A 13851-nucleotide genomic window follows, 5' to 3' on the forward strand; every position below is an offset into this window, starting at 1 on the left:
CGTGGCATAGAGATGAGAATTGGCCGAAAGGGAGGTGTGCGGTGCAGGTAAAGGATTGACCCTCACCGGGACCCATACGGTGATGTCACCCGAAGATGTCATCGACTGTGTGTGTATGAAGCAGGAGCGGCCCGGGGAGCTCGGAGCTGCGGGTAGGTGAAGAGACGGGAGGGCTATGGGGAAGGATGCCGGGTCTCATATAGAGGCGCGGTGCCGCCATCACCATGGAAGGGCTGTGCCCCGGGTACCTGGAGCCGGATAAAAGTGCTGGAAGTCGGTGTGTCGGCTCATATCCTGTGCGTGTTATTGTGCAGCACAGCCATTGTATAATCCGGGATGGGAATTCCTTTGTTCTCCGCGTGATTGGTGGTATACAGGCACTCCCATCGTATAGAGAGAGATCGGCTGTGTATGGGGCATGGAGGGGCAGATCTGCATTGTATGGGAACCCCTCCTCCTCCTCTGCCTGGCTGCACAATAATAAATACACAAATGTACAAAACTTCTATCGATGGAATGGAATGTGTTCTTATTAGTTGGGGAGCTGTAGTAATATTTTTATGTAAAACTTGTTTTTTCTTTTTGTTTTGAATGGGGTGAGAGAGTTACCTCCCCATAAGGTGATTCCCCCACAGACTTCTCTTCACTTCCTGTCTATAGGAGGAATTCCCATGGCAGTGTGTATTGGGTGATGGAGAGGAGTTATAGATTGTCTGGTGACCTCACTAGAAGATTTCTCCTCACCTGTCTGGTGACCATGGAGAACATACTTGTTATCATTACATTTATATAGCGCCAACATGTTACACAGAGCTGTACAAAGTCCATAGTCTTCTCACTAGCTGTCCCTCCAAGTAGCTCACAATCTAATGTCCCTTCCATAGTCATATGTCATTACCCCAGGCTAAGGTCAGTCAGTTAACCTAACTGCATTATTGGAGTGTGGGAGGAAACCTAAAGCGTACCTAAACTCTGAATTGTCACTTTACCTAAAAGAGTAGATAACCCCTTTATGTAAGGTCAGTAACATTCAGTTTGTAAAAAAAAAAGTGCAGCACCACCCCTAATTTTCATTTACCTAGGCGATCAGGAATGAATGGGAGCGCAAAGCCCCCTGTGATACCTTTGTCACACATCCCGGGAGGCTCTTGGGTGCTCCTTCTGCACATGACCATCTCATGTGCAGCAGGGAAAGATTGCCAATCTCACGCATGCCCAGGTACCTGGCGGAAACACAGGGAGAACATACAAACTCCATGCAGATAATGCCCAGGCCACCAGTAAAAATAAAGGGGGTGGATCCCCCAGCAGGGGCACAGACAGAAAACTTAACCGGGGGCCTTTCCCTTCCAACATACAGAAATGTTTCCCTATTTATGGGTTTTGTATGGCTTAAGGAGTAGTTAGTGGTGGTCTGCACACAGTGAGAGTCTCCACAGACAACAATTAGGTCTCTATTCCAGTTAAGGAATAAAAGGTTTGGGTTTAGATAAACTTTAAAACCTAACACTACCCAACACTGAACAAGGCAATTTCTAATACCTGTCTGCTTCAGAGAGCAATGCAAAGTGATAGACAGAAAATCTGTGTCATGGGACAAATGTTCTTTCACACTGCGCTGCAGCTGTTTCCTCTTATCTCTGGGTCAGTCGGGTGTGATCATGTGACATCCAAACAGGAAGTACAATAGATGCCAGGGTGCTTTTCCCACAATCCTTGTATTGCCATGGAAATCATGTTGTAAATACATGCGGAGACAAGACATGTAGTCACAAGACATAGGTGGGGAGCAATTGTACGACCTCCATCTATAAATGGGAAGCTATAGATAACATAATGAGAAACCATAACAAAACTATTTATATAATGGTATGCTTATATGATAAAAACTTAGCAAATAGGAGTCTGGTGCACTTTACATAAACGGGTGATATTATTACTTTGGTACAGTGCAGGTTTATGGATTATTACCATGCTGCATGGGGACACCTTCACAAAATTCATTACAATGGCACTGGTCTGGATTGTTGTAGATTTGCAGTGTTCTTGAAGACGGGAATGTCCTTACCTGTCTAGATCATGTTTCCCAACTTTTTCTAACATCGGGTAACCCATGAAATAAGTATCGGGTCTTCAGGGAACCCTTAACTATAATTACTATATCCACAGCTCACAGTATATGTGGTGATCAGTAGGAAGAATTCCACCTACATTGGTGGACAGTGGGAAGAATGTCATCCCTACAGATAGCCAAACCATTATCAGTGACACTTTAATAATATTAAACCGGATTTATATAGCACCAACATATTACGAAGCACTGTACATTTATTAGGGGTTGCAAATGCTGTACAGACAGTGACACAGGAGGAGGAGATGATCCTGCCCCAAAGAGCTTACAATCTAGAGGGTAGGGGAAGTATCACACAATAGGAAGAGAGATGCTTAATCTGCTCCTTGCTCCAGGAACCCCTGGCAACCTCTGTAGGAACCCTGATTGAGAATCTCTGGTGTAGGTAGAAAACGCATGGTGGAGGGAAGGGTTTGCAGCAGGTGTGTCAGAAGTACTCACACCTTTCTTCAAAGCCAACGAAAGATTTACCAGTGTAGGTGTGTTTACCTAGAGGGCATTCAGTCCACTTTGCTGATATAGTGATCTTTTCTTAAGGATGTCAAGAAGTATTGAGTCATATGGCCAACAAGCAAAGGCACTTGGTGGGGCATCAGATTTGCATGTCACTGCATTGTGCTAAAATGAACACTGTGTGCAGTGTCTGTGGATGGCAGTGATATTTGTGTTCTCTGGTCTGGCCTCTCCACCCATCATCTATACGTATGATCCCTAAGGGCTTAGCTACATAAAAGATGTTCAATCACGTAGAAGCATCTCCCAACATGTTGCTGATAGTTGCCAGTGTTTCTGTTACCAATAGATTGGTCAACACGTAATTAAACTAAATGTGTCATGTTTAACTAGGACTTAAACCAATTTATGTTTATAGTCAGCAGACATTACTGAACGCTTTAATTGAGGGTAAATGACCTGCCCTGTGTTGCCTTCATCTTCAATGACACGTACCTGATTGTAGTATATACAATAAATATTTAGAACCTGTCTAATATATATCTGCAGCACATGTAAACATTTGGCCTTTCTCATGTTTTACATGTGTACAGTTCCTTGACTTTATTATATTTGTATGGATCAGCCTAAGGTTGATAAAATTTTTCTGCACACATTTTTTTTAAACACTGCTTTTTTAGAATAATTGATATAAAGCATATCTAAACTTCAAGAACTAAAAAAGAAGTTAAAGATCAGATATCCTTGGATGAGGAGGATGAATAAGTTATTTTTAGGCTTTTTCCTAAAATATGTCCCATGGCAGTTAAGATTTCGTTTGCCTGTAGTACTGGTCATTCAGGTATTATATTCCTATATTCCCTGAAAGTGTAGAAGGTTTTTTTTTTTTTTTGGTTTGTCAGATCTTAACACAGATGAAAAATAGAATTAAGGTGCGTACACACTTCCAATTTTTATCGTTCCAATCGAACGACGAACGATCGATTGGGCAAAAAATCGTTGGTAAAAAAGTAACCAACGACGCCGACGAACGAGGAAAGTCGCTGGAAACGAACGACCGGACCGACGGATCGGATTGGACGACGATCGTTGAACATCGCTCGTGTGTACGGTCGTTCGTTGATCGTCCATGGGCTGAGCATGCGTGATGAACGAACGTCCGTTCACTTTCCTGTCGTGCACATAGTTCCTCTATCAAACGATCGTATCTATTGTGTGTACAATATCTACGAACGATCGTGTCGTTAACTCTATGTGCAGGATCGGTGCCATACGATCGTTCATATATATCGTGCATGAACGTTCGTCGTTCGTTTTCCAACGATAATAATTGGAAGTGTGTATGTAGCTTTACGCTAGTGCCAAAGAATCATAATCTCAGGATTGTGTCCTCGCGTCCTCACCTACATCATCTTCCAATGTTGGTTGGCCTTTCATGGGTCCTTTGTTTAGATGCTTTGAAAAAATTCAATGAAAATGATCTGATTAACAGTAATATTCAGAGAAAGGCCTGCCAATGAGCTTCAGAAATTGGAGATATTTGTCAAAATGAGTTTCCAGTTTAGAGATGTATTCTTTTTGAGACCTGGTATGAAATTAGTGCAAGCTATAAGTGTTATTGGGTTCCTGGCTCATAGTTGGATTAGGCTTACTGTTCCAAGTCAGGTATTTGAGGCTTCCATAGCAAAGTGATAGTATGCTAGTTCATGGGCAGCATTTTAGCATTAGATGGCCCAAGAGGAAGCAGTGTCACTTTATGGCCAAATTTAAAAAAAAATTAAGCTAGGCTACAAAACATAACTTTATTATGTTTAGTATCCCTGGCTAAAGGTGGCAATAGACGTAAGAGAATCTTTTCAGCACCCACAAGCACAACATGTCAAAAGGTCAAGATAATGAAACCTTCTTTCTCATCACTCTGTATCCCAAAATGAACTGTTGTGCGACCCAAGTGTTTTTTTAGGCTTAAAGATGGCTTAATGTAGTCCGTTCCTGAGTTGCTTTATAAATGGTGTTCCTTTAACGCCAAACTTTCTTTCATGTTGTAATATTATTATTTTTTAATTATATCCGCAATGTAAGAAATAGAAAGTCAGGCTTTATTTTTTAGTGTTATATGAATAAAGGATTTTCCAGATTCTTTTTAGTTTTACTTGGAGCCTTACGTGTTGGCCAGCCTGCTGAGCATTTCTGAAGGAAACCCAGGGACACCATAATTCTCAGAAAGAGTATTCTAGCACTGCTGCCAAAGGACAGCAAGAGAGAAGGGAGATATCATATTTCCAAACTTTTGGTTGGTTCTGAACCTGCATCAAAATGTTCTTCCATTATCAATTATTTTTCTTCAGTAAATGTAACATGCTGACTGATGTACAGGCTGTCCCGGGATTCTCTCCTGTACATCACAATATGGTGATATGATCCTCTTCTAAGCCTGGATTCACATCTATGTGTTCATTCCCAATGCGTTTTGCATTGTTTGAAGGTTCTGTTTTACTGTTTGAATGTTCCACTCACTTTATGTTAAAAAAAGTCTGCAGGATAGGAAGTCAAGAAGAATCTGTAAAGGTCCTGTGTTAACATGCTTAATTTCATACCTGATGGCTTTTGTATATTGACACAACCTTGCAAATGCAAAACAGATCAAATTAACCGGGTAATGAATTCAGAAGTGGTAAAAACTAATGTTAAAGTGGAATTAAATCCTAACATTTAAAAAATTTGCGACCAGGCAGGCCTTTTATTGCAGATAGGTGCTGCTGTTGCTTCTGTTCCCGATCCTTCGCCATCTTCCGTGCATTCAGTTCATTCAATCCTAGCATCATACGCTGAGCTACGCAGTTCTCATGGCAACGTGACCCTGCAATAAAAATCCTGCCCGATTACAAATTTTGTAATTTAAATGATGCTATCTACACTGGCCCTAACTTTGCCCCTGATAACCGCAAAAACCTAAAAGAGGTTCTAACCCTTCCTTAAGCTACGTACACACGGCAGATTTTTATCGCCCGATAATCGGCATCGGCCAATTATCGGGCGAAAATCTTCCGTGTGTACAGTCGGTGTCGTCCATCGTCCGGACGACCGACCTGCCGGATCCACGGACGATGGACGACAGCCGATCGTAATGAAAGGGAAGGGGAGAGCGCGCAGCAGGGTGCCGCTCCGTCGCTCTCCCCCTCCCCTCTCCATAGAGCATGAACGGTGGTGTATGTACAGCATCGTTCATGCATCGTGCACTCCCTTGTCGTTGGAAAGGATCGTGAAAGATCCTTTCCAACGACAAAAATTGCAAGTGTGTACGCAGCTTTACACCCTTGCTTGACTTACACTTTAGCTACACATACCACTGAAATTGAAAAGGTGCTTTTGAATTGAATTTTTTTGGGGGAAAAATATTCAGCACTCACTATTGATTTATGTCTAGACAAGTAATTAAAAGTATAGCACTAAAATCTACATATTGGCAGCCAACATTCCAGATTACTCATTAACTAGCAATCAGAAGAAGGAGTTGGAATGTTGTATATCTTTATTGCATACGTTTTTCAGATAAAAAGGAAGTAAAGGGTTTAGATAAGATCGGATGTTGTTGTCTGTAGGTGTAACAATACTGAAAAGAAGAATTCTCATGAAAATCCAGTTAAGTCATCAGACAAAAATGTGCGTATTGTGCTTGTGTGTTGGCCTTGAGATATTGCATATATTGCTGCACAGCGAGCCCCATTCACCAGATGTCATGTTTGTTGTCTAAGGTATTCATTCGTATTGTCTCATACCACAGATATGGAGCGTTGCTTCATGGACCAGCTATATTAATAATGCATTTCTGGGGTTTCCTGCCTTACCTAAACATTTGGAATAAAGCAATTGCGTTTTTGGTGGCATTACTCTCACCAATGCTTTACACAGAGTTTTACATTCTGATTTGGTCATAATTTAATAATTACCTTGGCTCTAACTCGTTTGACTTGTGCCGAGGGAACCTGTTGATAAAGCACATTTCATTCCTGACCCATTTATCATTTCTTACAGTATACAGAAATAATCTGGGAACACAAGTAGGCTGGGTTTAGCTGCCATTCTGTTTAGATACACTATTCTGGTAAAGGATATTAGGATTGGAAGTGCATTGGACTTGCTAACATATGTTTCACATATTACTTACAAAGTTAAAACATATGTTCACTTAATGATATTCTGCGCCATGGGCTAACTGCTTGGAAACACTGCATGGATTAATGTTCAGGCCAAAAAAAAAAAAAAAAAAAACATCAAAACAGGTACTAAATACTCCTTGGCCGAAATGTTCATTCTCAGGCTGGCTTCCTCTGTATGGAGCTGTGACACAGAGGAAGCTTGCCCAGGAATGAGCATACTTAGTCTGACAGATGCCGTATAGTGCACTGTGACACAAACAGGAAGTGTGTCTTGGCCAGGATTTTATTCGGAGTATGCCTGTTACTGGGTTGGCTTCCTGTCCTCTTCAAATCAGCATGAAGAAAACATTACAATTGGCAAAAACACACCTAGAAGGACGGATTAAAAAGTGACCAAATACTGTTAAAGCCATTAACCTTTTGTGTCCGTTTTCAAGCTTGCTAATGGTATTTAAAGTAGACCTGAATAAAAGAAGCGAGGGTTTGTTGTGATATTGGGGACATCTGAAAACAAACTCTATTGCTATGTGAGATTGCAGCCTCATTGCTGTATATCTGAAGTGTAAAGCTGTGTACACACTTCCAATTTTTATCGTTGGTAAACGAACGACGAACGATCATGCACGATATCTGCGAACGATCATATGGCACCGATCCTGTACATACAGATAACGACACGATCGTTCAAAGATATTGTACACACGATAGATGCGATCGTTTGAACGATACAGGAAGTGACGTGCACCACAGGAAGTGAGCGAACGTTCGTTCACCGCACATGCTCAGACCATGGACGATCACTGAACGACCGTACACATGATGGATGGTCAACGATCGTCGTCCAATCCGATCCGCCGGTCCGGTCGTTCATTTCCAACGACTATCCTCGTTCGTCGGCATCGTTGGTTACTTTTTTTACGAACGATTTTTGGCCAATCGGTCGTTCGTCGTTCATTTACAACGATAAAAATTGGAAGTGTGTACGCAGCTTTAAGCTACGTACACAGGGCAGATTTTTATCGCCCAATAATCGGCATCGGCCAAATATCGGGCAAAAATCTGCCGTGTGTACAGTCGGTGTCGTCCATCGTCCGAACGACTGACCTGCCGGATCCAAGGACGATGTACGACGACCGATCCTAATGAAAGGGAAGGGGGAGAGCGCACAGCAGGGTGCCGCTCCGTCGCTCTCCCCCTCCCCTCTCCATAGAGCATGAACAGTGCTGTATGTACAGCATCGTTCATGCATCGTGCACTCCCTTGTCGTTGGAAAGGATCGTGAAAGATCGTGAACGACAAAAATTGCAAGTGTGTACGCAGCTTAAGACATAAGGCACTGCTGCATCTGATTAGTGATCTCACAAGATCTGGAATGAGATTTGATGAGAGGAATCTGTGCTGTGTGCATCTCCCTACTTCTGATTCATTTATACAGTCAGTGTGCATTGTAAACGTCTTCTGCTGCTCCCTGAATATTACTTCACCAGTCATCCGATCACTAGTCACTAGGGGAGAAAAAAACATTCAAGTTTGTATATAAAATCATGCTGGTAAAAGAAAATCAAGGCTTTATTAGTGACAGGCCTACAAAGCATTAATTATATTGAAATGATTAACTAAATTCTTTACTGAGGGTTCCTCCATTGGTTGCCAGGGGTTCCCTGAGCAATTTGGACTTCTTAGGACCAAAAAGTGAAAAATAATAATTTTAACAGGCAATTTGCAACGGTTCATCCTACATATGTTACTGGGTATTGCCTCAGATGTGTATATGCAAAGACGTGATCTTTACATAGGTTCCTTGGTGCAACAATACTGACATCTGGCATAGAAAAAAACATCTTGCATCATGTCATCAGTCTTGTGTCATCTTGTTAGTGTTTATAGCTGAATTCTTGCATTTACCACTCATTCCTTGAACAACACTGCCTTTTCTAAACTAGAGCTAGACCTAGAGGATATCTGGGGAAATGTAAAATGTCAGGCCAAGCATTTCCAGTAATAATCTTCCATCTAAATAATAAAACAAATCCCTGGCCAGTATAACATATTTAATGTTTGTTTGTTTTGTTGTGATGTTTTTTTTCTTATAATATAATTTTGATTGATTTAAATGGGTCTTGTTTTTGTATTTTTATTTAGTGTGTGTGTGTGTGTGTGTGTGTGTGTGTGTGTGTGTGTGTGTGTGTGTGTAGAATGTGTTGACTTGCACTATGGTGGGATGAGAACATTGCAGGGGCATGGCTATACTCATATTGTCACTCTTGGTTAAAAAAAACTTGTAGCTTGTCAGCACCTGACCACATCTAGTCCTGCCCACCGTTTTTTTTTTGATTGGCAGGACTACCTTTGTTATGAAGCTCTCCCCCATACTATAGTCCACAGTGTCTGAGGAGTAGCATGTTAGACCCAATTGAAGGAGGATTTGGCTTAGTCAGGACAATATTTATTAATATTATTATTAAAATGAAGACTAAATGGCCCCCCCCCCCCCCCCCCAAAAAAAAAAAAAAATGTGTGTGTATGTAGCATTGCCAAAAAGAACATAAAAGGGTATATATGACTTTTACACACTCCGCAGATCTGATGCTGGGCTCAGATGCCTGCCTGATCTTCAATATTCACTCCTAAATTTGGATAGCGGCCCCTACCCTGCATTACTTTTACTTCAGTGTTATTTGGACCTCTATAGGCATCTGTATAAACACAGCAATAGTCTTGTTATTTAGTTTGTGTTATCAATTTAAATACACTTCTATTTCTCATTTCAGGTAAGACCCTCATTGAAACCATTGTAATCACTCATGATGCTGAGATGGAGACGATTAACTCCTGGTAAGTGTAGGAGGTCAGCAATCTTCAGCCAATATTGAACATTTGGGAGGTGAATGTCTGTAAATAATCTGATGTTTTTTATGATTGTTGAGCTGTACAATAGTTCCTCAGCTTGGGGTGTGTATATATCTTATCCTCGGATCAGATACTTAGAATAACCCCTATATTGCAAACATTTGCAGCTTTTCATGACCTTTAGAAATGAAAATAGAACCATGCTTTAAGGCTTTGTACACACGTGCAATATTTGTCGTTGACAAAGACTGAACGCTGTCTATGGAGAGCGGGGGGGGGGGGGAGAACGACGGTGCTCTCTCCCCTTAACTTTCTTTACGATTGTACCTCGTTCGTTGTCTGTGGATCCACCTGGACTGGCGATGGACTGACAGACAATGAGCACTGTACACGCGGTTATCGGACGAGAATCATCTGACGTATGTACAAAGCCTAAGACTTGTATACCGCTACTTGATGCTTACATCTAATACCAAAAATAAGCTTCAAGTTACATTTTGGCATCATGTCCAAGTGTTTACTGTTTTCTTAAGGCGTGTGTTTTTGTTCAGAGATCCTGCCAGTAGTGGCACTTGTCGCACGCATTGCGGACCATATAGGCAGCCCAACAACCAACTATGATGGGGGCATATTAGGCAAGATGACCATTTTACTGCTATTTAGAGGAAGTGGCTAACTCTTGTCAACCTGAAATAATAAGTGCTGGTGTTGGAAACTTTGTAACAGATGCATAGGAAATTATTATATTGCTTATATTATTATATGCTTAAGAAAAATGTCTACAGTTTGGCATGATGGCAATGTGGTGGCACTTTATTTTTACTTGGTTATCCTGTGCAGAACACATTTCCTGTCTGTGGGTGGATAAGCTTGTTTATTCTAATATATCTTTGGAGGAAGCCATGTTGTTATCCATGTTGTGATATTTTTGAAAAAAACAGGGGTAGATTTTTTTTTTTATTCTTTATTTTATACCCTTTGGTGAGGGACCTATCTTGCTTATCTTTATTCAATTATATGCCGTTAAATAGTGGTCTTAAAAGCACTTCTCGAACCATTGAAGTCCCCTGGAGCCTCTACTGAGATCTGCATTAGACACAAAATTTCAAAAAAACAGAAATGGATTACATTTTTTTTTGTAAAGTTTTTTTATAGTTTGTATAAACTTTTTACCTGCAGTACCCGTCTGACGCTAATTATTCTGTATAGAGAGTTCACTGAGTTTGAAACAAAGGAATGGTTAGAGAATAGAGAATGGTTAGAGAATGCTCTGATACAATCACTTCTGTGTATTCTGAGATGAAAACCAACTGTTCAAGTACATTTTTATTATAGCATATAGATTGTTTATATAGAGGTAAAGAATCACAGAAAAGTTTCTGTCAACTGCTCCTAGATTGCCACCTGCTGAACGAGTATGGTAAAGGTGAAATATAGTATATTAAGTATTTCATGTTTACCAAAAGCGCCAACTTAGTATGTAATTTAAAGCTTGTAAAATGTTTATTTTTAGTCCTGATCCTTATCAATAAAATATGTGCAAAGCTTTATGTATTCTTTAAAAGATTCTGTCACTTTAAAAATACTGAAAATGGCTAATAGGTATGAAGTGCAAGAGTTCAAAAACGCCTTCATATTGCTGCAATGGGTTTCACTATCCTCTGCTTCCGATGAGGCAAAGCTCTAAACTTCTGAATGGTGTTGAATCTTGTCTCTAAGCCCTCCCCTATACTTTCCTTTTAGTTTACCAGTTTGATCCTCTTTGGCCAGTAAAAATGTGTAAAAGGAGAATGAGTAGAGCTAATTTATGCACGAGGAAGAAGTGCAAAACCTTTGCCAATCCCCAGGCTGGTAAAACCGAGTATCAGTCCTTGGGATCACAGAGCTTGCCAGATCTCTAATAGCTATTGACACTATTAAAATGTGTGTAAAAACTTTGTTTACTTTTGGATCATGTAGGAAATGGTTAGGAACCCAGTTCTATATTTTTCCTGTTTATTCCCTATTCAGTGTTTTTACCTCCTGCCCCAGAGAAACACCAGGAGGTAAAAAATCACATATTACACATTTGCCTCCCAAGACAGGTATGACTCCTGAAAGATTTCCTCTTGCCTCCTCGTCTGCTGTCAGCTGTACGATTTTGAATTTCCTATTACTTGTAACTTAATCAATTTGAGAGGGTGAGGATGGAGGACATACTTGCAGGAGTTCTAACCCAATCCAACTACTCCTTTATCTTTCCAAAAATTAAAAAAAAAGAGTAAACACTATCAAAGTATTTTGTTAAGGTGCTGACAAAATCAGGAGTCTATTTAAAAAAATGTTTTTATGAAAAGTTTAACACTTATGTGTGGCATCCAGTTTATGGTGCCATCTATGCAGGGGCTTCCTGGGCATCAAAGGGTGAACAGCCTGAACAAATGTCCTTCTGCATGCCCTCTGCTGGGAGAACACTGACAGTGCAGGCAGCATGGAGCGTGTGCAACCCAAGACCTTGGGTGCTCTTTAAACTTTTGTGGTCGGAGAATGACATGAGGCACATTGGCAAGCCTGTGCTTTTTCTTCTTTCAGTATGCAATAACTTTTTGTAAACATTTTAAATGGAATATATAAATTTTTAACTTGTAACTTATAACATGCAATATTGGTCAGCTGCCATTGATGACCTCATTCTAAAAATAGCTTTTTATGTTTGGCCTTCATACATTTTGGGCTATAGAACAAGTATGTAGAATAAAAAGTCAAAGTAAAGTTATTTGCTCAAGTTCTATTCCTTAGATTGTTGAAGCCACTTCAGGTAAAACTCTACTACTATTACAAAGAACATTTAGCAGAACTGTACAATCCTATTTACAAAAATGCTAGAAAGAATAAATACATTACTATATGACCCAAGTTCTCAATTGTTTTGTATATCTTGAGTACTAATGCTGGCTGAGATTTTGAAACAATTAGGCCAAATGTACTGAAATGAACAATAATTTGTAACATTTGTGTTCAGCCTTAGGAATAAATATTTATTTTGTTTTATTTCAGCCCTAAAAAACATGAGACAACAGGACATCTCTATCCGGTGGAGCCTTGGACTGTACAGCCAGAACAGTGTATGAGCTGCAAACTGCGTTTGACAGGACCAGCTATGGTAAAAGCTGCTAAAACTTCTTTCCTTTACTACACCTCTGAGTGGGTGGAGATGATCACCTGTGTAACACTAAAAATAGTCAAACGTTGTCCTAACTGCTGAAAGACTTCTCAGGCATCTGAAGTTCTAAGTCAAGTAGAATCCCTCAAACTGCTGTGTTATAAATGTTTGACACCTGAAGAAGAAATAATCACCGGTTCTTGGCTTTCACTTAACATGGAAATCTAACCCTATCTAGCCATTACCTAAATTTTATCATAATATTTTATTATATAGACCACATGGGAAAGTGTGGTAATGTTCTTTAGCTTGCACCTGACTACCCCCTGCACTGCTGTGAAGGGTCTTTTAAATGTTTAGTATGCTCTGGGTTATTGCTTTTACTGCGGAATAGTAAAGTTTTTTTTCTAAATTGAAGACCTGGTTTGTGTTAAAGTCCTTGTATTTCTTTGGCAGGTTTATTTAAAAGTTTTAGAAAGTTCACTGACCTGTTTAGAAGCAGGTTAAGTGAACATTCAGTTACTGCAATCTTCTGCAGTCATGTGATTCTTGGGTTTTGTGTACCAGGACATAAGAAATCATCTGGTCCTTAGCAAATTATAAAACAGAACCTCACATAAACAGCACATGACACATTCTACTGTGTCAATATGTAATTAACAAAGACTAAGTCAAAACATGGAACAGAATTTAAAAGAATGAAGTACCCCCTTACCACTTCTATAGGATTTAGGTGGGTAGTAGCAACCAGGTACTGATGATCAAATGCACTTGATAAAATGATCATCAAGCGTGACAATTTCTGTAACTCAGACGTTTTGTCACTATGTAGATATAGAGCATTCAGGTGTGTGCTAACACAATGCCAAGGAGGAATGACATCAGCAATGATCTTGGAGAAGCAATTATTGCTGCCAATCAATCTGGGATAGATTTTAGAGCCATTTCCACATAATTTAAAGTTCATCATTCTTTCAGTAACTGTTGAAAATTCACCCCAAGGTTAGACCATGCAATGTTCAGAGAAACTTTAAAAACCCGAGCCTCAGTAAGAACCCAAGCCTCAGTTAGCATTTTTATGACAGTACAATTAGAAAGAAACTGAAACAGGTATG

The 13851-nt window shown here is 40.1% G+C and overlaps 1 protein-coding gene across 1 annotated transcript in view; it reads left to right on the top strand.

The window, feature by feature from the left end:
- The window catches only part of LIMK2 (LIM domain kinase 2), a 26751-nt gene continuing 12900 nt past the window's right edge, over positions 1 to 13851 (top strand). The window contains exons 1-3 of the mRNA XM_072415525.1: positions 1 to 152; positions 9516 to 9579; positions 12631 to 12736. Coding sequence (XP_072271626.1) covers positions 83 to 152; positions 9516 to 9579; positions 12631 to 12736 — 240 coding nt within the window. The 5' untranslated portion in view covers positions 1 to 82. The remainder of the gene's footprint in view (positions 153 to 9515; positions 9580 to 12630; positions 12737 to 13851) is intronic.

The sequence above is a fragment of the Pyxicephalus adspersus genome, chromosome 6, assembly GCF_032062135.1.
Source record: "Pyxicephalus adspersus chromosome 6, UCB_Pads_2.0, whole genome shotgun sequence".
In the NCBI taxonomy this organism is placed as follows: Eukaryota; Metazoa; Chordata; class Amphibia; order Anura; family Pyxicephalidae; genus Pyxicephalus; species Pyxicephalus adspersus.